The 26,575-nt window shown below is 40.2% G+C and overlaps 1 protein-coding gene across 9 annotated transcripts in view; it reads left to right on the forward strand.

Annotated features, from left to right (window-relative positions):
- Positions 1–26,575, forward strand: part of BBS9 (Bardet-Biedl syndrome 9) — a 602,892-nt gene that overhangs the window by 403,807 nt on the left and 172,510 nt on the right. For all 9 annotated transcript variants that reach the window (XM_033193464.1, XM_033193468.1, XM_033193466.1 and 6 more), the window contains one exon: positions 21,938–22,160. In XM_033193464.1, coding sequence (XP_033049355.1) covers positions 21,938–22,160 — 223 coding nt within the window. The remainder of the gene's footprint in view (positions 1–21,937; positions 22,161–26,575) is intronic.

Raw genomic sequence — 26,575 nt, forward strand, 5'->3', positions numbered from 1 at the left:
AAACTTATTTTTAACATGTTCAACGTGGTTCATGTGAGAAAACAGATGTTTATAATAGGAAATGCTATTGTGTGGAGGGAATTATCAAAGCTCACTTACAAGGTTGAGAGACTTTTACGTCATAGGTCAGATTTGATGTAAGAGCCATTGTGCTTGCTGTCTGGGTTGAGTGATGACTGCAATGGCTAATCATTGCCATTATTAATGACCTCTTCTTAAAAGGCAAACAAAAGGAGGAAGTCTGGTGTCAGTATTAAGTCTGCCTTTGTGACTGTTAAAGTATCATCCCAATTATAACTGTCTATGGGAACACAGTGCAGAAAGTAAATAGTTTGGTAATTCCCATGATCTTAGCCAGCAAGATAAACATGAAAGAACTAGTTTCATGTTATAATGACCACATACCCTGTGTGGCTGCTAGTGAGATGCAACTGCTACTACTTAATTGTGTAATATTCTGTCTCACTACAGTTGAGTATAGTATATCTGAGAGCCTTTTTGATGCTTTTCTTGCTGTTTTGAAAAAGTGAAATAGTTGAAGTACTGTAGAATATAGTATAGGATAGAAGTCAAGTAGAATACAACGCACAAGTTGTGATGTGTAATTTTAAAAACTTTCTTTACATCAAATATTGAAGGGTGCTTTAATGGGCACATTTGCTATTTATGCATTTTAAAATAAGGAGACTAAATAACCAAATAAAGCATTAATTGAAGCGTCACTTTCTCTGTATGCCTTTTCAAATCCTCCGTGAAATAAAGTAAGATTTAAATGTGAATAGTGTAATAATTAAATTCAAACAATCACAGTGAGGAAAATAGTGATCATCATCAACTTCATAATGCTTACCAATTTTATTCCTGGCTAGAGGTGTGTTTATATTAATTCAGTTTTCTTAAAATACCTTTCCCTGACCTAGTTTGAGTCTGCTAATTACAAAGAGATTATTTTAACATTTCTGTGACAGTACATTGTTTTAGAAACATATACATGGAAATTGCTGGCCTTCCTTCCTTTAAAAGCAGCACGCCCTCTGTGCTGTGGACCACAACATGTGGCTCTGTGTCTCCCTGCATCTCTGTGTTCAGTTCATCTCCCTGGCCTGCTGTTGTTCATTTGGAAATCTTTCTGGAAAAGCCCCTTGGCTCAGGCCCTGTTTTTGCACCTGAAAACCTTCTGTGTTGGCATCCAAAGTAGCCTTTTTGCCCGTGTCTCTGCATTGGTGTGCCCCCCACATCTTTGCTGGACTCACAGCCCAGTGCTCTCCCATCACACAGCTGTGTACACACTTGACATGGCTCTTTTGGCCCCTGTTCAGATTGAACTCCAGTGCCAGGCATTGAAGACCTTCAGTCACTTGGCTCTACCATATCTGATTTCTAAAGCTCATTTTGTGTGACTCCCCGGCCACCCCCTACATTCTGGGTACACAGCTTCTTCCATCAAGCCAGAGTGAAGAGGGATTTTTTTCTTCACTTAAAATCGTGTCCTCTCTCTACCCTTCCATATATTCTCTTTAAGAAGTAAATCAATGTTCATTTCCTCCCTCTTTATGCTGGCTTTCCATTCTCTTGTGAATTTCACTTGGAGGGTGTGATACAATTTATTTCTCATTAAATTCTCTAAAATTATTTTCTGTACTTGTCCTATATTCTAATCAATATAAGGAAATATCCGTCTACATCCCCACAGAATTAAAGCAATTAAACATATAGTTGTATACAAGTATTGCTTGATACTCCATTTATTTTCATAATGTCTCACATAATTACAGATGCTTGTCTAACAACTGTGTAGTTTTTAATCAGTTTTTGAAAAGGAAGTGTACTACCTCTGTTTCCACACCCCTCCCATTTTTCTAAGATACTTCAAATATTTTTGGGTTTTATAAAAGCAAAACCTGGTCTCTCCTGTACAGATATTAAAAGATATAGATAGATTATAGTCAAACCACCATAAATAAATATTCATACATATGTTCATTCACATATCCTCATAATTCAAGTCAGTATACACAAAAATTTCCAATCTTAGCAGTGATGAATATATACAAGTGAAAGCAACTGTTAGGTACCCTTCACCTATATTGATTTAGCCAAATTTGTTACTATATAGTGCCGACAGACATATGGTGAAATAGACATACCCACTTATTTCTGATATGGTCTTTCCTGAGAGTCCTCTAAGAAAATGTCAGTCATAAAGCAAATCTTATACTTGGCATCAGTCATCTAACTTAATGCACTAAAAGCAGTAAACTAAAATCCATTTGGTACCATCATGTTTACATTTAGAATTATGAAGCACTGAAAGCACCCTAAAAGCTAATAGTTGAAAAATATAAACTGTGGCATATCAGTTGAACAGAATTAGGTCAGAGTGTGGGTTCACATCCCTTTTGGAACAAATATTTAACTAGCTTTGTGTCCTTAGCAAGTGGTGGAACTCACAGAGTATTGGTTTCCTTGTCTGTACAGTGGTGAACTAGACTATTCCCCAAGGACTGGTTCTGCTTTGGAGAGGTGAGAGTGGTCATTTGGATTTGATTTCAGGTTGCTTTCTTTTTATATTCTTACTGAACCAGTAAACAAGCGGTACAGAAGGGGAACATGATACTAAGAAAGTTAATGAATGTGGTTCTTTAGTACCTTTCTCATCAAGGGGTAACTGGAGTTTGATGGAAAACACCGTCTATACAGAGTCAGGAAATGGCCGTTTCTGAGGTGCTCAGAACCACAGGCTCACCCCTTTCACAGGGTTAGGATGGGAGCTGTTACAGAGGGAATTTCCTGTATTTTACAAAATTTAAACAATGGAATCCAGCTTTGTTAGCTTTGGGTACTGCAAATGATTTACTGTAACATAATAAACATTGAGTGAGAAAAATATATAATAAATTTTTTCTCCTTCAATAAGATATGCAAATATATATCCAAATTATATTGCTTACACAAAGTAACTAAAAATGATTTGTTCTCAATGAGTTAAACTACACATTGAATTTCCCTGGGGTATCTTCACTATCATTTCAGATTCAGGGTTTTGGTGCTTAATTATTGATATCCTTTGGAAGACAATAATAATAACAACAATAATAATACAGTGGTGCTAAATGCTGTAAAAACTGCATTAGGTGCATGACCCCATTAGGCACCGACTTTTCAAAGGTGTGCAGGTTTCACGAGGACACTCTATATATACATCTTAAGGCTTTGTAAGGACTAATTGAGGGAATGTACATGAAGTGCCAAATAATGGTGCCTGGCATGTGACAGGCATCCAAGAATTGGTAGTTATTATTGCCACTGTATTTCAACAATAAGATGCCATCTGCTCTAAGTTATGGCATTGCTTTGTGAATGAATCAGGGGAAAAAAAAACGCTGCCAATGAAACTATGACATAATAGTTTTATAACTTAAATTTTTTATTATTGAAAGAGCTCTCTTAGACGTATTTAGACATAAATTTTATCCTATGTTACTCTTGTGCCTGAATAAGAAGAAAGATACAAGCAACATAAATTGAGTAAGGTATCCCTGAAACTTCTTCACATTCAAAGTTTGATTCCCCTAAATCATGACAGGTCATTAAACTACAGCTCATTGCTGTGTTTTTCCATGTAGCATTGTCCTGTATACTATGAAGAGCGTTGTTCGTGCAGCATTTCTTGAGTGTGCCACTGTTGCCTTCATGATTTCTTTTTTCTGAGCCTCTTACATCCTTTCAAAAACTTTCCTTTTTGACTAAACTCAAAACTTCATTTTTCCTCCTCAGTTGAACTGTATGTTGCCTGAAGTTAAGTGGCCTCTGTCCAAAGTCAGCAAGAAATTTTAGGCAAATTGATGTTTAATGCTCTAACAATAGTCCTACATGATACATTAATTAATTAAACCACATCTGTTTCAGGGATTTGCCAGTTTTTTTTCCTGACCTTAGTTGTATTGCTTGACCTTGACATAGGATAGCGATCTCTGTGCGTGTCTTTCCATAACAAAACATAACACAGTTTATTCTATCTGGGTGTATTTTCTTGTCTCACATCCTGGAAAGCTTACAGCTTAGCTTTTGCTTTTTGAGAAAATATGAAATTGCTGTCATTCTTCAGTCATGAATGTTTGCCTCACTCAGTTCAACTTTATACTTCTAACTACACTATTTCCATACCTTTCTGTGCACACAGTAACTTTTTTGCTCAATGATAAGTCATGGTGTAGTTTTAAAAGATAATTTCAATGGTAATTAATTCAATGAGGAGCATTCACATTGCACACAGGTCAGTGGACATGACATGATATGGACTGCTAAGATAAAGGCTGTACATACTCAGGCAATGAAAACTATAGCATGACCAGAACCTGAAAGCCAGAAGTTGTTATATACCACTGAGTATAAGACACAATCCTACTTCTGGGATGTGGGGGAGAAATGTCCTAGAATTGATGGAACATAGGCCAGGCATGGTGGCTGACACTGGTAATCCCAGCACTTTGGGAGGCCGAGGCAGGTGGATCACAAGGTCAGGAGTTCAAGAGCAGCCTGGCCAAGATGGTGAAACCCCGTCTTTACTAAAAATACAAAAATTAGCTGGGTGCGGTGACAGGTGCCTGTAATCCCAGCTAATGGGGAGGCTGAGGCAGGAGAATGACTTGAACCCCGGGGTCAGAGGTTGCAGTGAACCAAAATCATGCCACTGCACTCCAGCCTGGGTGAAAGAGCAAGACTTCATCTCAAAAAAAAAATTGATGGAACATGTTTGTAAGCACAGAGTAAAGAAATGATCATTGTAGTCTTTTTTATTAAGAGGGAATTTGTGAGTGGTTTGAATTGGGCACAGGAATTCATAGAAAAAGGCAAGTCCATGACTTCCCATCTTGGAGTAGGTGTTTTTGACTAGAAGCACATTTCATATACAGTAAATAGGGAAAATATTACCAGTTGTTGCTTTTTGAAGAGAAAGCCATGTATAAACAGTGAGAAGTAATGAAGATTGAGTATCTATTGCTATCATTTTAAATGTGGTCTGTTGCATAACATAGGAAATTTAGGTTAAGATCTCACTGATAAGTAGTTTGTGAGAACTGAGTGAACACAGATCTCCTCACCCACAGCAATGAAGAAGAATTTGTGGGTGAAGTCACTCACAGTGTTAACAGGAGTATGTTTCATTTCTTGCATTTGGAATGGTGAAACTCCCCAGCTGCCTGAGAAATAAAAATCTAACTTGTATTGTTTAACAGCAGTTGTTAGTTCCTTTCTAACCTATTGGGTCTGAATTCAAGATCATAAACATTGGTTAGCAGTCTTAGAACTAAGTCCAATGAACTTCACTAACTAAATTTCTCTATTTTGTAAAGAAAATGGGAGAAGAGTTAAACACACATCCAAATAAGATATGCCAAAGGAATGTAAGAAAATTAACTTTTATTGAGCATTATTATGGGCTAGGCATTGATCAAGGACTTTTCATCTGTTATTTCATTTAATCCTCACTACATCCCTTTGAAGTAGGCAGTGGTAGCACATGCTGTACATGTCCCATACCTATCTCTTAACCTCTCACCATTCCTGAATGCTTCCACCTGCTCAACACCTGCAGTTTTCGCCTGAGGACTATCCCTGTTTGGCAGAGGCTACATAGCCACCATGCTCAGCCAATGACTGATAGACTTAGTAGATTAATACCTAGGTTCCCTCATCCTTTATGCGGGTAACTGTGAGAGTTATGTTATACACCATCCCCCAGAGTTCTCTGGCAGGAGTGAGCACCGGTTGCCGCTCAACAGCGTGCCCTTTATTGCTTTTTCTCCACTGTTCCTCACACTTCGCCACTCCTTATTGGCGCTTCTTGGCTCGGCTCTCCAGTCAACTACTTGTGCTTTTATCTTTGTTCCAATTTATAGATGAGGAAATAAGTCCAAGGCCACACATCTAGAAAATAACACAGGCAAGATTTGAACCCAAATTAAGGGGGCTCATGAAAATGAACAGTCTGACTCAATGGAGTAACTTTGGACCAAGTGATCAAAGTGAATTTTTACTCTCCTCCAATCTATCACAAGGATAAATGTAGATTTATATTTTATAGTTATATGTGCCTGTGCTCAAGCCTATACCAGAAAATGCTGGCAAATTTAATCAACTTGTGGCTTGCTTCATATAACACTAAAACAAACTCAAGCTATATAATTAATTTTTGTACAAAACTGTTGGGAAAGTTTTATATTATTTATATTTACATTATTGTATAGACCTTGCTGTCTGAATAACTTTTATTTGACAAATAATTCTTCATATTGTTCTAGGATGGGGGCTAGGGCATGAGAGCTAAAACAAATAATCGCTAAAGCACTTTACCTCTCTAAGTACATTCCATTGTCTATATCATTATATTTTTGTATATATTCTTATATTATCACTTGAGTGTAAGCTACTTTAAGGTAGGATCCATATCTGATTCACCTTTTTGGGAAAAAAAACCCCCACAATATTTAGTGTGTCTTGTACTAGTTGGCTCTAAATAAATTCTTTTAAAATAAATGACTGTATAGACTCAAATTTAAACTATTTATAGACAACGATATTTAAAATTAGGATGAATGTGTGGATAAACATACTACTTCATCACCATTACTCTACAGTTTTGAGATTTGTGCTGCTCCCCTGCTGCTATCTTAGCTTGATAACTGTGAAAAATGACACTAACATTGAATGATGTACAGCTTTGTCATTCCAGATGCAATTCTAAATATGTTTTTTCTCCAGACTTGATTTCTGTTGGAAGAAAATAGAAATAGAAATCTAGCATGTGGACCTTCTGGAGCTGTTTCATATCCATTGGCGGTCCTGATCAAGAGAGAAATAAATAACCATGTCTTAAAATAGTGAAGTTTCTGGGTGGTCCTGAAAAATTCAAAGTAATTAAAGGGAGGAGAGAAAAAAAGAAAGAAAAGAAACCTGTACTGCTTTTCACTTAAATCTGTGGTTTCATGTATTTTTAGACACTTTTTTCCTTGAGTTCAGTTATTCCTTGTTCTTTGAGATTGTTAAGAACACATCATTGTCAGGTGAGGAGTTGATACCTTTAGCTTACTCATATGGTTCTTCTCTTGTCCTAGGTGGCAATAAAAGTTTTCTCAGACTCTGTCAAATATGTGGGCACTTGAGGAGTCTTATGTGACCCATTGTGTTGTATGTCTTGATAATAGGAGTGGCTGTCCAAGTATTCTCAATGATGAGTGCCTGCAATGAGTGTTTGTACTTCAGACTCCTTGGGATCGTGTCTGACCATTGTTATGTTTTCAGGAGCCATGGTGTCCAAAGGCTATAACCATATGTCAGTTACAGTAGTCTCTGAAGGTGCTTAAAGCTTTGGTGGACTCTTATAAAAGTTTGACCTAACCAAACTGGCACAGAGCACTGTGCTTTTTTTTTTTTTTTTTTAAATTATGCAGTAAAATCTCATTTGATTATATGCAGATTATTCATTTGGATAAAGAAGCTGATTTAAATTTTGGTTCTGTGAATATGTTAATTATGACCATGAATCTTCTAGGGGAAGAAGTCGTTTCTGAAGCCCAGTAAAGTAAAAGGAGCCTAAGCAGACCTAATGATAACAGATTGAAAGATAAACATAACGAAAGGGGAAATAAGGGCTCTGGGCCACAGTGGTCAAGTGTGGTATTTACAGCTATATAGTCCTGGATTATATTACAGCTCCCACTTTTAATAATTATGACATTTTCAGTGAAGTACCTTAAATCTAAATCCTCAGTTGGAAGTTATAATACCCCCTCATAGGGTAGTTGAGAGAATTAACTGAAATAATATTTGTAAGATTCTCAGCACATAAGAGGTCTAAAATAGTTTTTTGTTTTGTTTTGTTTTGTTTTTGATGGAGTCTTGCTCTGTTGCCCAGGCTAGAGTGCAGTGACGTGATCTCAGCTCACTGCAACCTCCGCCTCCCGGATTCAAGTGATTCTCCTGCCTCAGCCTCCCAAGTAGCTGGGATTACAGGTGCCTGCCACCACGTCCAACTAATTTTCGTATTTTTACAAAATACAAAATGTGGTTTCACCATCTTGGCCAGGCTGGTCTCAAACTTCTGACCTTGTGATCCATCTGCCTCGGCCTCCCAAGGTGCTGGGATTACAGGTGTGAGCCACTGCGCCCAGCCCCAAAATAGTTTCTACTTCTGTTGCTGTTGCTGCTATTCCTGCTGCTGTTATTCAAGTGAACCCGCAAAGAAAAGATAAACTTTAGAGAGAACTCCCACAAGTAAGAATATCGGTGTGGGATTAACTGCCTGCATTTGCTAAATATGTCTCATTAAATCTTAGTAAGCACCTGGCAAGGGAAATATTGTCCTGGTTTTTTACTGATGAGGGAACTGAGATACAGAGAACTAAAATAATTTTCCCAGAGACATTAAGCTTATGTTTAAAGCTTAAATTTTCCCAGAGACATAAAGCCACAGTCTAGGTCTTCTGATTTCTAAACCAAGGTACTTTCATGGCCCATACTTCCCCTTTTGTGGAAATATATAAATAAGTGCAAGTCATAGTGTGAGATGGTGAATAAGTGAAGGCTCAGTGTTGCAGGCCACATAGCTAATGACCACCCAGGAAAAGGCAGCCTTAAACTCAGGGCTCGTCTTTCTTGGGCCTCCATTGTCCCCTGGATCCTGACCTGGTAATTTGTCACTATGATGTTAGCTTTCCTGTGCCTTCAAAGGAATGGTTTTTATATGTTCTTTTCCAGTTGTTCTCACTGGGAAATGTGGTCCAAGTGATGTAATTTACCATCACCAGAAACAGCTTTCCCCTGGAATTGTATTATCCATTTGATTTTTCAGTCTTTAATTTTTTTTTTTTGTAAGTTGCTTCTGAGTAATGCAGGTAACTGGAAACTTTTGCTTGAACTAAACTTTAATGCTTAGTCAAGGTGACTGGCTCCATCAGACATCATTAGTATTTTGCTTTGTTTTAAAACTGACGATCTCCATCCAGGATCACATTTTATAATGCTTCAGGTAATCTACGTTGTGTTCCTCCATCTAAAGAATTTGGGGTTGGAATGGGAGTACAGGTCAAATATAAATGTTCCTGGGAAAACATAAGCTTACAAAAGGGATCAGAATGGGTTGGTTTGCAGCAACTTTGTGCTTTCTGCTTGCACCACAGCCGAACTCTCTGAAGGTCTCTTAGCTTATATTTGTTAAAGAGGTTTTAGATTTTCATCCATTTCATCCAATAGAATGCAGTGTGCTTGATTTTCCACAAAATGGTGTGGATAAACCTACACACTGGTCTACTTTTGGTTGAAATCTCAATTAAATTTTTACTGCTTGTGAGTTGTGACAAAGATATGGAGAATTCCAAAAGTCCAATAGATTGTTTTCATTTAAAATGAAAAGGAATGATACTGGGGAATGAGAGTTAGTAGATTACATGTGGAATTTTCTTCATTTTATGATGAGTTGAAAAAATTAGAGCTGATTTTTTTCAGTGCTTTATTTTATAAAAACATTGAATATGATTTTAAACTTAAGATGCCATATAGACAATACAACTTGCTTTCATTTGTATTTTATTTTATTTTCTATTTTACGTTCAAAGGGCTGTTTTATTTTTCAAAGGTGAATTGCTCAACATTTTGAGCCCTCTTTGCATGGCAGGGGGATTTCACTGATTACAATCAAGCAAATAATATTTGGAAATAATCTGAACCTAGATAGATCCTGAAAAGGCCCTATACTTTCCATGATACGTAGTTTAGAACTAAAGAACAAAGTTTTATTTGTTCTGGGATTTACAATGACCCATTATACCATTAGTTTTAGCATATTTAAATATAATCTAATACAATACCATACAAAGTAAGAACCGTAATGTTCTGTGGATCAGTTATAAATACCAAACACTTTTCATTGTGAATCCTTTACATCTATTGAAGAGGAAATTTTTTCCCTTTAATACAGTTTGTTATTAAGATAAATGAATATGATATGAATGTTGTTTCGCCTTCAAATATATAATGCAAGATGGGCCATTTCTGAGAGTCTTCTCTTTTCCCTTGAAATCTGGACTCCTGCCACAATATCTACATTTGTTCTTTTAACAGGTCTCGTGGTTTTTGTTTGTTTGTTTTTGTTTTTTAGCCTTTTCTCACTCCCTTAGAGTTAACTGGGTGCACATTTGGTAATAAATGTTACTGTGGCATTTTGTGGTTTTTCCCTATACCACTGTAGTTAAGGATGTGGTACTGTTTCTGTTATAATAATAGGTTTGCAGGAGTTTATAATTTGTTTGAAAAAAAGTTTAAGGTTATTACTTGGAACTTTAGATTTCAATGACATACTTCTATTTTCTGATTTTTAAAAAAGTAGGATTGAGTAAATTTGCTCATTTCATAGTATCTTCCACTTAAGATTTCAGAGTGCCGTACCATTTATATAAGATTGGCATAATGAGTAGTGTTATTGCTGTTTTGTGGAGACTGCACGTGTGCCCTAGGCAGATGAAATGAGTTATCTAAGATCACATAGTGAAGGGGCAGAGGAGGTGAATGAGGTTAAGTCAGAACCCAGGAGCCTCAGGACAGCTATCATCAACTCAACTGTTTTGATTCACAGGTGGCATGGGAATACTTTCTTAGTTTATTTTGTGCTTTGGTTACTTTTGTCAATACCCTAGGAAATTAACTTTACAAGTGTGGTCAAACTTTCTACTTCCTCCTGTTTCTGATAAGCACTTGCTTGATCTGGTATTTAGGCCTATTGACCAGTGGAGACTAGCAGGGTAGTAAAGCAAAGCCGTCAGAAATTCAGCTGTGGCTCTCTGCACTCTGGATAGCAAGAAGCATAGCTCAGCTGAATTCAATCAGGAGCAGACGAGGCAAGGCCAGGTCCTTGAATTTAAAGAGCTGGCTCACAGATAAAGGGCACACCAGCAATCATACTGGTGCACAAAGGCATCTGGGACCAGCATAGAGTGTGGAAGCCTCTGCACAGGCTGGCAAGCTGTGGAAGCAGAGAACTGGGCAGCCATGTTGGGGGATGCATACAGCAGGCAACTTGGCATTGGAGAAGTCAGGTAGCAGGTAGGCCCTCGGCCCCTGGGTCCAGTTCCTTGGAGGGATCTTGCAGAAGCTAGGCAGCTATCTCTCCAGGAGTGACACTTTCAGCAGGCTCCCAAAGCAAGGGCTCTGGTAGAGGACTTGGGTAAAGCCAAGGTCTGGAAACAAAGGAAAACCCAGTTATCAATACTAGACTAGACAAAGTAAACCAAAAAATCCCCACAAACCCAATGGATAAGTTAACTTCCAATAACGACAAGGGCTGTGGAGAAGATAAAATAGAGTAACATGCACATTTAACTAACTCCTTCTCCCTTCTCTTCCCTCCCCTCCCCTCCGGTCCCCTTCCCTTCTCTTACATCTGTCCCTTCTCCTCCCTCCCCTCCCCTCCCCTCCCCTCCGGTCCCCTTCCCTTCTCTTACATCTGTCCCTTCCCTTCCCTTCCCCAGTTCCCTCCCACTCCCCCAGCACTGTTGTTTTCTGAAAGCCATACACACAGGTCAACCTGGAATTTACAGCAAATTGTGGATTTGAGAACTATAACAAAAATCAATTCTCACTGAAGAGCGCACGCTCAATTCCAGAAATGTTTAGTGCTGTATTTCCCAAATTAAGGTTTTCTTTTACTCTCACAATATAAGACAAAAAATACTAGTATGATTGATATTCATCTTTAAAGGTTAAAGGTTAGGTATGTGCATGTAGTATGTGTATGTATTTAGACATTAAAACTGAACGTTAGTGTTACCAATTTAAGAGCTATGAATAAAGGTAATGGACTCAAATACCAAAAAGCTGTTTAAAGTAGCTTACCTTTAAGGTACTTCTCACACCTGAGATTCTAGATTCCACAGTTTTATTTTACATTTCCATAGGTAAGTATGCTACATGTTTGATCAGTGAATTATCACATTGTATTTTTATTTAACAAAACACTCAAAGGCTCTTTTTTTGTCTCAAAGATATTCCTTTTAGTCTTATATTTGAATTTATGTATCAATTCAGTCCCTCCAAGTAATAACTCTGTCTTTTAGTGGCAATCTTTCTAAAGTACTGGCATCATGCCTCATTTATATTAAAGAAGTATCCCATGCCAAATACCTAAACATGACATGGTTTTTGACTTGATCTGCAAGCTGGCATTAGGAAAAGAAATTGTGTAGTACTCTGTATTAACTAAATGTCATATCTACTTAAATTATCTAATATGTTACAGTAATCTATTTATGATACAGTAGTTTCCTTAAATGAATGAGAGTAGGAACTATTTTAATGCTGAAATGACCACAGAGCATACAAATGCCAAGTTGTATTCAAAGGATTTTTTCTTCTTATACTCCAGAGGTCTTCGTCAATGACTCCAATTGAAAACATGTCCTCTCCAATGATGTCTGGGTTACTATTTTGTCTTCATTTACCTCTTCCCATTATTACTGAAATACAAGGTCAATTCTAGGTATTAGTCTAGTTTAGATTTTGGTAGTAGTAAAGAGATGTCTTTGTAACAACCAGTGGTTTATTATTCTTTAGTGGTTTGGGGCAAGAAGCTGTTTTTATGGTCTTTTGGGTCTCTTGAATCTCTTGAAAGGATTTTCAAGATGACTTTAAAATCATTTACTTTTTTCCTAATTTGCCTACTGACCCCTACAGGTGGGCCAATAGAGTGAAAAGTCCCAATTAACTGATTATGGCAATCAGTGGGAAGTTCTCTAGATGAAACATGTAGAGTCTGCATTTTGATCTGAAGAACCAACTGCAGGCCAGACATGGTGGTTTACGCCTGTAATCCCAGCACTTTTGGAGGCCGAAGCAGGCAGATCATCTGAGGTCAGGAGTTCCAGACCAGCCTGGCCAACATGGTGAAACCCCATCTCTACTAAAAATACAAAAATTAGCCAGGTATGGTGACGCACACCTGTAATCCCAGCTACTCAGGAGGCTGAGGCAGGAGAATCGCTTGAACCTGGGAGGCAGAAGTTGCAGTGAGCTGAGATTATGCCATTGCACTCCAGCCTGGGCGACAAGAGCAAAACGCTGTCTCAATAAAGAGAGAGAGAGAGAGAGAGAGAGAGAGAGAGAGAGAGAGAACTTCATAAACCTAGAAGAAGAGACATGGCAAGTGTGGCAAAGACCTGGGGCTTAGTTGTCTGTGCACTCAATGTGAATCAAGAGTGTAATCCAACTGCCAAGAGAGCAGAGGCAACTGGAGGCCAGGCTGGCAGGAGAATTCCTAGAAAAAAGAAGGGCTGTGGGATACCTACATTCCCAGCTGCAGCTGTGTGTTTTGGGGTCACTCGGGGGTTCTCTGCTTAGCTGTATAAATTTGTAAGTGTTTCAAATTGGAGCTCATTTAAAGAAGAGTGGTCACAATGGAGAAAAAACTTGAAACTGTGTAAGGAAGAACTAGAGGAACTCGGATGTTTATTCTGGAGGAGAGGGTACAGAATTGCTGTCTTCACAGATAAAACAGGCTGTCATGTAGAAGAGAGGTTAGATTTATTCTGCATGACTCTGGAGGGTAGAAGAAGGGCCAATGGGGTAGACTTTGACTCAGTGTGGGAATAGTTTTCTGTTGGTTACACGTGTCCCTGAAAGGAGTGAACTGCCTCAAAAAGTAGTGATTTTGGAGGGGGCGGAGCAAGATGGCCGAATAGGAACAGCTCCAGTCTCCAACTCCCAGCGCGAGCGACACAGAAGACCGGTGATTTCTGCATTTTCAACTGAGGTACTGGGGTCATCTCGCTAGGGAGTGCCGGACAATCGGTGCTGGTCAGCTGCTGCAGCCTGACCAGCGTGAGCTGAAGCAGGGCGAGGCATCGCCTCACCTGGAAGCGCAAGGGGGAAGGGAATCCCTTTTCCTAGCCAGGGGAACTGAGACACACAACACCTGGAAAATCGGGTAACTCCCACCCCAATACTGCGCTTTAAGGAAACAGGCACACCAGGAGAATATATCCCACACCTGGCCGGGAGGGTCCCACGCCCACGGAGCCTCCCTCACTGCTAACACAGCCGTCTGCGGCGATCTATCCGCAAGGCAGCAGCGAGGCTGGGGGAGGGGCGCCCGCCATTGCTGAGGCTTAAGTAGGTAAACAAAGCCGCTGGGAAGCTCGAACTGGGTGGAGCTCACAGCAGCTCAAGGAAGCCTGCCTGTCTCTGTAGACTCTACCGCTGCGGACAGCGCACAGCTGCAGTCCATTAGGGGAAAGAGCGGGGCCGCTGCAGACCCGAACGACTCTGTCTGACAGCTTTGGGGAGAGCCGTGGATCTCCTAACGCGGAGGTTGAGATCTGAGAACGGACAGACTGCCTGCTCAGGTGGGTCCCTGACCCCTGAGTAGCCTAGCTGGGAGACATCCCCCACTAGGGGCAGTCTGATACCCCACACCTCACAGGGTGGCGTCACCCTGAGAGGAAACTTCCAAAGAAAGAATCAGACAGGTACACTCGCTGTTCAGCAATATTCTATCTTCGGCAACCTCTGCTGCTGATACCCAGGCAAACAGGGTCTGGAGTGGACCTCAAGCAATCTCTAACAGACCAACAGACAGTCCTTCTGACTGTCAGACGGAAAACTATCAAACAGGAAGGACACTATACCAAAACCCCATCAGTACGTCACCATCATCAAAGTCCAGAGACAGATAAAACCACAAAGATGGGGAAGAAGCAGGGCAGAAAAGCTGGAAATTCAAAAAATAAGAGCGCATCTCCCCCTGCAAAGGAGCGCAGCCCATCGCCAGCAACGGATCAAAGCTGGTCAGAGAATGACTTTGACGAGATGAGAGAAGAAGGCTTCAGTCCATCAAACCTCTCAGAGCTAAAGGAGGAATTACGTACCCAGCGCAAAGAAACTAAAAATCTTGAAAAAAAAGTGGAAGAATTGACAGCTAGACTAATTAATGCAGAGAAGATCATAAACGAAATGACAGAGATGAAAACCATGACACGAGAAATACGTGACAAATGCACAAGCTTCAGTAACCGACTCGATCAACTGGAGGAAAGAGTATCAGCGATTGAGGATCAAATGAATGAAATGAAGCGAGAAGAGAAACCAAAAGAAAAAAGAAGAAAAAGAAATGAACAAAGCCTGCAAGAAGTATGGGATTATGTAAAAAGACCAAATCTACGTCTGATTGGGGTGCCTGAAAGTGAGGGGGAAAATGGAACCAAGTTGGAAAACACTCTTCAGGATATCATCCAGGAGAACTTCCCCAACCTAGTAGGGCAGGCCAACATTCAAATTCAGGAAATACAGAGAACGCCACAAAGATACTCCTCCAGAAGAGCAACTCCAAGACACATAATTGCCAGATTCACCAAAGTTGAAATGAAGGAAAAAATCTTAAGGGCAGCCAGAGAGAAAGGTCGGGTTACCCACAAAGGGAAGCCCATCAGAATAACAGCAGACCTCTCGGCAGAAACTCTACAAGCCAGAAGAGAGTGGGGGCCAATATTCAACGTTCTTAAAGAAAAGAATTTTCAACCCAGAATTTCATATCCAGCCAAACTAAGCTTCATCAGTGAAGGAGAAATAAAATCCTTTACAGATAAGCAAATGCTTAGAGATTTTGTCACCACCAGGCCTGCCTTACAAGAGACCCTGAAGGAAGCCCTAAACATGGAAAGGAACAACCGGTACCAGCCATTGCAAAAACATGCCAAAATGTAAAGACCATCGAGGCTAGGAAGAAACTGCATCAACTAACGAGCAAAATAACCAGTTAATATCATAATGACAGGATCAAGTTCACACATAACAATATTAACCTTAAATGTCAATGGACTAAATGCTCCAATTAAAAGACACAGACTGGCAAACTGGATAAAGAGTCAAGACCCATCAGTCTGCTGTATTCAGAGACCCATCTCACATGCAGAGACATACATAGGCTCAAAATAAAGGGATGGAGGAAGATCTACCAAGCAAATGGAGAACAAAAAAAGCAGGGGTTGCAATCCTAGTCTCTGATAAAACAGACTTTAAACCATCAAAGATCAAAAGAGACAAAGAAGGCCATTACATAATGGTAAAGGGATCAATTCAACAGGAAGAGCTAACTCTCCTAATATATATGCACCCAATACAGGAGCACCCAGATCATAAAGCAAGTCCTTAGAGACCTACAAAGAGACTTAGACTCCCATACAATAATAATGGGAGACTTCAACACTCCACTGTCAACATTAGACAGATCAACGAGACAGAAAGTTAACAAGGATATCCAGGAATTGAACTCATCTCTGCACCAAGCGGACCTAATAGACATCTATAGAACTCTCCACCCCAAATCAACAGAATATACATTCTTCTCAGCACCACATCGCACTTATTCCAAAATTGACCACATAATTGGAAGTAAAGCACTCCTCAGCAAATGTACAAGAACAGAAATTATAACAAACTGTCTCTCAGACCACAGTGCAATCAAACTAGAACTCAGGACTAAGAAACTCAATCAAAACCGCTCAACTACATGGAAACTGAACAACCTGCTCCTGAATGACTACTGGGTACATAACGAAATGAAAGCAGAAATAAAGATGTTCTTTGAAACCAATGAGAACAAAGATACAACATACCAGAATCTCTGGGACACATTTAAAGCAGTGTGTAGAGGGAAATTTATAGCACTAAATGCCCACAAGAGAAAGCAGGAAAGATCTAAAATTGACACTCTAACATCACAATTAAAAGAACTAGAGAGGCAAGAGCAAACACATTCAAAAGCTAGCAGAAGGCAAGAAATAACTAAGATCAGAGCAGAACTGAAGGAGATAGAGACACAAAAAACCCTCCAAAAAATCAATGAATCCAGGAGTTGGTTTTTTGAAAAGATCAACAAAATTGACAGACCGCTAGCTAGAATAATAAAGAAGAAAAGAGAGAAGAATCAAATAGACGCAATAAAAAATGATAAAGGGGATATCACCACCGACCCCACAGAAATACAAACAACATCAGAGAATACTATAAATGCCTCTACGCAAATCAACTAGAAAATCTAGAAGAAATGGATAATTTCCTGGACACTTACACTCTCCCAAGACTAAACAGGAAGAAGTTGAATCCCTGAATAGACCAATAGCAGGCTCTGAAATTGAGGCAACAATTAATAGCCTACCCACCAAAAAAAGTCCAGGACCAGATGGATTCACAGCTGAATTCTACCAGAGGTACAAGGAGGAGCTGGTACCATTCCTTCTGAAACTATTCCAATCAATAGAAAAAGAGGGAATCCTCCCTAACTCTTTTTATGAGGCCAACATCATCCTGATACCAAAGCCTGGCAGAGACACAACAAAAAAAGAGAATTTTAGACCAATATCCCTGATGAACATCGATGCAAAAATCCTCAATAAAATACTGGCAAACCGGATTCAGCAGCACATCAAAAAGCTTATCCACCATGATCAAGTGGACTTCATCCCTGGGATGCAAGGCTGGTTCAACATTCGCAAATCAATAAACGTAATCCAGCATATAAACAGAACCAAATACAAGAACCACATAATTATCTCAATAGATGCAGAAAAGGCTTTTGACAAAATTCAACAGCCCTTTATGCTAAAAACGCTCAATAAATTGGTATTGATGGAACGTACCTCAAAATAATAAGAGCTATTTATGACAAACCCACAGCTAATATCATACTGAATGGGCAAAAACTGGAAAAATTCCCTTTGAAAACTGGCACAAGACAGGGATGCCCTCTCTCACCACTCCTATTCAACATAGTGTTGGAAGTTCTGGCTAGGGCAATCAGGCAAGAGAAAGAAATCAAGGGTATCCAGTTAGGAAAAGAAGAAGTCAAATTGTCCCTGTTTGCAGATGACATGATTGTATATTTAGAAAACCCCATCGTCTCAGCCCAAAATCTCCTTAAGCTGATAAGCAACTTCAGCAAAGTCTCAGGATACAAAATTAATGTGCAAAAATCACAAGCATTCTTATACACCAGTAACAGACAAGCAGAGAGCCAAATCAGGAATGAACTTCCATTCACAATTGCTTCAAAGAGAATAAAATACCTAGGAATCCAGCTTACAAGGGATGTAAAGGACCTCTTCAAGGAGAACTACAAACCACTGCTCAGTGAAATCAAAGAGGACACAAACAAATGGAAGAACATACCATGCTCATGGATAGGAAGAATCAATATCGTGAAAATGGCCATACTGCCCAAGGTGATTTATAGATTCAATGCCATCCCCATCAAGCTACCAATGAGTTTCTTCACAGAATTGGAAAAAACTGCTTTAAAGTTCATATGGAACCAAAAAAGAGCCCGCATTGCCAAGACAATCCTAAGTCAAAAGGACAAAGCTGGAGGCGTCACGCTACCTGACTTCAAACTATACTACAAGGCTACAGTAACCAAAACAGCATGGTACTGGTACCACAACAGAGCTATAGACCAATGGAACAGAACAGAGTCCTCAGAAATAATACCACACATCTACAGCCATCTGATCTTTGACAAACCTGAGAGAAACAAGAAATGGGGAAAGGATTCCCTATTTAACAAATGGTGCTGGGAAAATTGGCTAGCCATAAGTAGAAAGCTGAAACTGGATCCTTTCCTTACCCCTTATACGAAAATTAATTCAAGATGGATTAGAGACTAAATGTTAGACCTAATACCATAAAAACCCTAGAAGAAAATCTAGGTAGTACCATTCAGGACATAGGCATGGGCAAGGACTTCATGTCTAAAACACCAAAAGCAATGGCAGCAAAAGCAAAAATTGACACATGGGATCTAATTAAACTAAAGAGCTTTTGCACAGCTAAAGAAACTACCATCAGAGTGAACAGGCAACCTACAGAATGGGAAAAAATTTTTGCAACCTACTCATCTGACAAAGGGCTAATATCCAGAATCTACAAAGAACTCAAACAAATCTACAAGAAAAAAACAAACAACCCCATCAAAAAGTGGGGAAAGGATATGAACAGACATTTCTCAAAAGAAGACATCCATACAGCCAACAGACACATGAAAAAATGCTCATCATCACTCGCCATCAGAGAATGCAAATCAAAACTACAATGAGATACCATCTCACACCAGTTAGAATGGCAATCATTAAGAAGTCAGGAAACAACAGGTGTTGGAGAGGATGTGGAGAAATAGGAACACTTTTACACTGTTGGTGGGATTGTAAACTAGTTCAACCATTATGGAAAACAGTATGGCGATTCCTCAAGGATCTAGAACTAGATGTACCATATGACCCAGCCATCCCACTACTGGGTATATACCCAAAGGATTATAAATTACTCTACTACAAAGACACATGCACACGTATGTTTATTGCGGCACTATTCACAATAGCAAAGACTTGGAATCAACCCAAATGTCCATCAGTGACAGACTGGATTAAGAAAATGTGGCACATATACACCATGGAATACTATGCAGCCATAAAAAAGGATGAGTTTGCGTCCTTTGTAGGGACATGGATGCAGCTGGAAACCATCATTCTTAGCAAACTATCACAAGAAGAGAAAACCAAACACCGCATGTTCTCACTCATAGGTGGGAACTGAACAATGAGATCACTTGGACTGGGGAAGGGGAACATCACACACTGGGGCCTATCATGGGGAGGGGGGAGGAGGGAGGGATTGCATTGGGGAGTTATACATGATATAAACGTCATGCACATGTACCCTAGAACTTAAAGTATAATTAAAAAAAAAAAAAAAAAAAAGTAGTGATTTGGATCTTGAAGACAGCTGTGCTAGGCAGATGGTGCTATGTATAAATGATCCTGGGAAAACCCCCACGGACTAGACATAAAGATCTCCAAAGCTCTCCCAACTTTAAGGCCCTAGTTTTATATCTCACCACCTCTCTGTCCAGCAAACCTATTTCTTGACCATCCTCTGTATACCAAGAATAGTGTGGGGATGTGGAGAACTCCAGGCACTCTCACGGAAAACCAGACATGCAAACAGCACCCACATCACAGGATGACAAGAGCTGTGATGCATCTGGGTGTGTGAAGTCTCAGAGCCCCAAAGAGGGTTCACCCATCAGCCCTTCGATGGCAGTGCCTGAGCAAGTCATTAAGTGGGAGTTGGCCAGATAAAGAGTAGAGGTTAGGGCATTGCAGCATGAGCGCTGGCCATGTACAGAGGCCTAAGGGAGAGACAGTGTGGGTGCAGGTGGATGGGAATAGAATACAATGGAGCAAGAGCTGGAGCAGAAAGTTCCTTAAATGCCAGTATGACTGTTTGAATTTAGGAGTTTGTATTAGTCTGTTCTCATGCTGCTATAAGGAAATACCTGAAACTGGGTAATTTATAAAGAAAAGAGGTTTAATTGACTCACAGTTCTGCGTGGCTGGGGAGTCGTCAGGAAACTTATAGTCATTGCGGAAGGAACCTCTTCACAGGGCAGCAGGAGAGAGAATGAGTGCCAGCAGGGGAAATGCCAGATGCTTATTCAACCATCAGATCTCATGAGAACTCACTATCACAAGAACAGCATGAGGGTAGCCACCTCCATGATTCAGTTACCTCCCACTGGGTCCCTCCCACGACACGTGGGGATTATGGGAACTACAAAATGAGATGTGGGTGGGGACACAGCCAACAGCCAAACCATATCAGAGTTGAAGCTTGGAAGTAACCTCATCTGATTTGCATATTTGAGCGGTGGCTCAAATGATAAGTTTGAGGATGGAATGAGAGGTTCCAGAGGAACCTTCTCTCTGAGTCTCAGGTCTCTTACCTCTAATATAAGGGACTTGCACTATTCCGCAGGATTCTATGATCGTAAATTCATTTCTTGTCTTTCTTTATCATTGTATTGGATGGTCAGGCCCATGGTGCTCTAGGCCTTACCAGCCTTTGTATACAGATGGAGTCACATTCACAGCAACACCCAGATTTCACTCATGCTTAGCTTCCCTGATGTGCTTCTTAGGACCTCCAGATCCCCATAGAGATCTTACCCAGTTGTTCCTGGAGCCTCTGGGGATGCCCAAACGAAGGTCCTTAACTGACCCCTCCTGCTCGTTACCTCATACTCCTTGTTGCCAGTGTTAGCTGAGCCCACCTGAGGGTGGTGCCTCCCCATGCCAGTCCTGCTGGTGCCAGTGCTCTCCATGACAAGGCTGAGGTCCCTGCCTAGTGCTGACGCTCCTGGAATTGCAGTTGTCACTGTACTTTTCTAGGTTTTTCACTGCAGCACAGTCACACCGTTCCCCAAAAAAGTGGGGGCAATGGCCTACTTCCTTTGGGTCATTTACTGTCACCTGGGCAGTGAGCAGTACTAGGCAGGTCCTGTGTTTCACAGGATCCTTCTTGAAATAGCTCCTTTGTTTCTGTCTATAATCCCAAGGCTGTGGAACCAGTACCTGAGGGAGACACCAGGATTTTCCCGCCATTCCAGTATCCCCCAGGGTATCCAAAGGTCCTCCCACTCCTGGCCCGCTTTCCTTTAGCTGAAGATAAGAAAGATAAGGCAAAACAAACTGTAATCCTGGCAGCTTTACCTACCAGATCATCAAACAGACCTATGCCTGAGACTCTTTTTGTTGTTACTCATTACTCTATGCCTGGCTCAGGGCTAAACCCTTCTCATAGCTCTCCAATCCTCGGAGGGACAGACTATTAACATCCTCATTTGTAGACGAGGATGAGGCTAAGAGGAATTAAGTAACTTGCTCAAGGTCAAACAGGTAACAGAGCTAGAATTCCAAACCAGCCTAGTCTGGAATATTCCAGATACCACACTCTTCACAGGTCCCCAACACTTGAACATAAACACTCAATAATCTGTATCAAGTGCCCACTTTTCTCATTGTCATCTTTGTATTAATTCAAAATTGGCTTTTGTATCCAGGGCTGGGAAGAAACGGTGGATGCCGCCATTTCCCACCTGTTGAAGACTTGCCTGTCGAAGAGTTCGAAGGAGCAGGCTTTGAACCTCAGCAGCCAGCTGAACATACCCAAAGACACAAGCCAACTGAAGAAACGTATCACCTTGCTCTGCGATAGATTAGCCAAAGGTGGCCGTCTCTGCCTAAGTACCGATGCAGCAGCCCCACAGACCATGGTCATGCCAGGTAAGAGCTCTGTCCACACTCCCTAAACACAATTATACTTCTCCCAAATTAAAGGAATTGCCTGTGGTTGTATTTGGGGTTTACATTTCATATTAAAGTGACAATAGCCAAGGCAATTGATTTCGTGTTTCCCCTCTGACCTCCCAGGGTAACCCCTTGAATAAATATTCTTGAGATATTTGCTTGCTAGACATTTCTAGAATGGTATGTCTTTTTTTCTTCTCTCTGCTTTTAAATATACGATCCATTTTGTTTGGCTTCTAACCAGTAAAAAGTGGATTAGAGGATAAAACTGTTTTTAAGAAAAAGTTTTACTAAATGTGATCTCGCGATACAATATTTCATAAATTAAATAGCATGATACAAGCAACTAATGTAATCCAGATGAGTCCAGTCTCTTCTGCTGTTTGTTTGGCTTGTGGTCATCAGAATAAGGGGGAAAGAGACAAAGTGAAAGGTGGGGATCAAGAGATGTGAGCAGACTTCAGAGCCCAGGAACCCATGGGCCAGCATGGAGAGAGATTCCACTTTCCCCTCCATGGACAGTCAGTGATGGTCATGGGCACCCAGGGCTGCCCTTCCCATGGTCATAGGGGCTGAGCAGTCAGTCATGCAGCCCTCAGGTCTCTTAGGGGCAGCAGTTCCCAAGTCCTGCTTCCCTCTTCCTAGCCAGTCTGTGGCAGCAGCAAGGAGCATTACATCAATGAATTTATTGATGCGGCAGCTGTAGCATCTCTTTCCTCCTACAGCAAGAACCATAGTGTGGGAAGTGGTGTGGTTTTCTCTTCTTCCTTCTTACATGCCTTTTCTTTACTTCCCTGCCCCCATTCCCTTTCTGGTAGTCTTGCTGTTGCTTCCTTTTCCCTCTCAATCAGCATTCCTAGAAGTGAAAAGGAATGCAAGTGAAATTGTAGAAGATAAACATGGAGACAGCGTAGCATAATCTAATAGGCACAGACTCTGAGGACAGACAGAACAATGTTTGGATCCTGCCTCTTTTTATCTATTACTACTTATATGAGCCTGGGTATGTTACTTTCTTTCCTAGAATCTTCATGTCTTCCTTTAGAAAGTGAATGTAATAATGCTTGCCCTGCCGCTGGGGTCTTAGGAGTTTATCAAGCACCTAGCACAATGCTTGGAACAGAGACACTCTAAAAAAATTCAAGCTATAATTACTATCATTGTTATGGATATATGCATGATTCAGCCTTTAAATTTGAAAGTGGAAAAATAGCTGGTTTGGGGTTATGGATTCTATATTCTATGATTTGAATATCTTTACCTCAACTATACATAGGTAGAAGCCAGCTTGATTCCAGAAGAATATTTTTTATTTAGCCTTTTATAATAGAAACGCCTTTCCATAGAGAAATAGTTCTAACATTGTTTGCCTTCATTTAGAACCTCTTTATCTCACCCTGTAACATCCTCTTAACTGTTCCACTTGTCCATCTTCTGTCCACTGTTACAGGATTGTTTTCTTAAGAGATATTTAGGCTTAATGAGATAGTAAATGAAAACTATTCATTATAATAAGTATCAGTTTATGACTCTCCCTCCCTGCTTGCCCACGGGAAAAACAAAGGAGACTTGAGGGAAAAGGACAGATATATTAATTTAAAAAAAGGAGAGAGAGAGAAAATTTGAAGAGGGATGGGATGGCCCACCTGATTGGCTGATTACCTGTGAGTTCAGGCCGCAGCAACCCTGAATCTTCTTAGGTCTCTGTCTGAGCTTTCCTGTTCAGGGATCCCCAAATCCCTGTCTTAGTCATTTTGTTTAAGTAACTAGATTTGTAAGTAACATAAGGACTGTGTCCATATCTAGGATGTGGAACATTTTAAAACCTCAGTGCAAAGTTTTTGAATGTATGGAAGGAAGGGACAGAGAGAAAAGGAAAAGAAGGAAGGGAGAAAGAAATGAAGAAAAGAAGAAAGATGGACATTGTGTTTGTTCACAGGCCAGGGGGCCATCAGCCAGATTCATGCTTGGTCTAGCTGAGTTCATTCTGTTGGAGAGATTTAGGCTGTGTGCATGGGCATCCGGGTCACAGTCGCAATGCCTTGCCTTTACTTGCCAACCACCCGCTTGCCACTCTGTGGTTGAGTGGTTCTCCCTCCCACTTGTCTTGATCTAATCAGGATAGTGAGGTTTTAAAAAATTGTTAAATTAGCACTTGTTGTCATTAACATGCTTAATTATTGCCTATACTACTTTTCTTCCCTATAACTCAGATTTTTCACATGCCTTATCTCTGTATTAGCATATTTTTGAGGTAGAAGAAACATGTAGAATTATTGCTGTCTTAAAATAGAAAGTGGAGGCAGGAAAATTGAAATCTCTTGCCTGGAGTTACATGGTTACTGGAAGGGTTAGGTCTAGAATCCAAATCTCCCAGCCCACTGTGCTTCCCTCTAGACCACACAGACCACAGTGGTACAAATCTGTTTTTAGCCAGAGCCTCCTCCTGTGTAAGCTATTCTTGATTCGGCCTTCTCCCCGCCCACCCCCACACCTCGCCCCCCCACTTAAATAGGTCTAGCACTGTGAAAGGAAAAGGGCAGAAAATAGTTTCACACAGTCTCTTTGCTTTGCTATGAGAAATATATTAAAGATTTATCTTATATTTGTTTTGTGCTTAAATTTTATTATGTCCAAAGGTGACGTGATAACATTATCATGAGTATTTCTTATTAAGAAATACTGTGAGGAGTTATTTTTGCTTCAAGCCTGTAATTGTGCAGTTTACAATGTTGGTTTAGCTCCAATCATTGTATCAGAATATACAAAGTGACATATTAGAAAGGACTGGATAACTGAATACATAAGCATACAAGCTTTTCTTGCAGAGATGATCTTTTTTTAAGATTTAGATGGGACCTTAGAAATCGTCTGGTTCATCTCCCTCACTTAACAGCTGAGGTAACGAAGGCCTAAGAAGGTGAAGTGAATAAGTGCTCAGTATTAAAAGGCAGGAGTGTGTGTAATTTTGCCATGTTCCCTATTAAATTGCAGATGAATAAACATCTCAGAATAAAAAACCCTTGGTCTTTCCTAGCCTCATGACTTTATGAGCCCAGCACTTTGGATGTGCCCTTTTTTCGCTGTAGTGAAGGCTGTGGTGACAACATCCTCCCTGGTGTCCAGAGTTTGAAAATCTTTCCCAGTGGGAATTACCTTATGAACTTCTTTGCCTCACATTTCTCCTGGGTGACTTTACCAATTCTCTATCGGTTTTTCCCTTAACCTTTTCTGGTGAACTTTTTATTGTTGTTGCAGAGCCATCAAATTTATTTCCCTCATCTGCAGTTCTGGTGTTTACATCTTTCTGCTGGTGAATATAGCTTGTAAGAAATCTACTTTCATTAAATATCTATTTTCCAATCTCAGCAGTATGCATTCTACTCTTAGAGCAGAAGTCACAGAGGGCCACCTGGTTTGTGGATTTTAAAGATCTGAATGTAAATGATTTAGTGGTCTAGCTGGCCTTTTCATGCATATATGTTCCCAACCTTCTCCCTGCAGCTGCCTAGGACTAAAAGACTTGCTGTATTTTGCAGGAGGCTTCCTTTTATAACCTCAGTATCTAGGACAATATTTCAGTAGCCCTAATTATGGCAAAGATTTGAACCTCTCAAGCATATATGCAAAACTTAATGTATACCTGAGTGGGCCTAACTCATGATATTTGAAGTCTTATTGTTTTAACCTCATGAACACTGGAGTTTTTGTCACCTCTATGCTTTTCTTAAACTTAATTTCAACTAGGTGATACCTTGCCCAAGAAGTGAGATAGGTAAGTGATGGCCCATCAGATAGAAGCTTGGAAAACAAATGCTGTAGGTACCACACTGGGCAGGCATAGAAAGTTGGGCAAGGAAAAGGGGTGTAAAGGCAATTCAGGCTGATGAGGTGCCTCAAGTGAATATTCTCTTAATGTGATCAAATGACTTCACATTTCATAATGGGCCATAGCTTCAGCTGTATTTTCTTTCACACTGCCAGATTCCTGGGCTAAAAGGAAGCCAAGAGGAGGGAGTAAAAGGAAGCAAAGAAGGTTTGATAAATAAGATTAGGTATCTTATATAATCCATATCTTTTCATAGATATGGATCTAAAAAGTTATCATGTTGGGATGTGGTAGGGAGCACCCAGGAATTAGCATTTTGTGCATCTTTATCATATTAAGTGGATAGGAGAAAAGACACAGTATGAATCTGAATGCAGAGTATAAATGTGAATAAGATATCTATTCCAGCATTTTGAGAGAGAGATTTTAAATTCTCTTTAGTGTTTAAATCTTGAATTAATGACCTTTGGCCCTAAGGATTTGATATTATTTTGAGGCTACTTCCAATTGGCCCATTTAAACCGAATTTAAATTTAATTCTCCCAGGTCTCACTTAGATGCT

The sequence above is a fragment of the Trachypithecus francoisi genome, unplaced genomic scaffold (genome assembly GCF_009764315.1).
Source record: "Trachypithecus francoisi isolate TF-2019V2 unplaced genomic scaffold, Tfra_2.0 Lachesis_group4, whole genome shotgun sequence".
Classification (NCBI taxonomy): Eukaryota; Metazoa; Chordata; class Mammalia; order Primates; family Cercopithecidae; genus Trachypithecus; species Trachypithecus francoisi.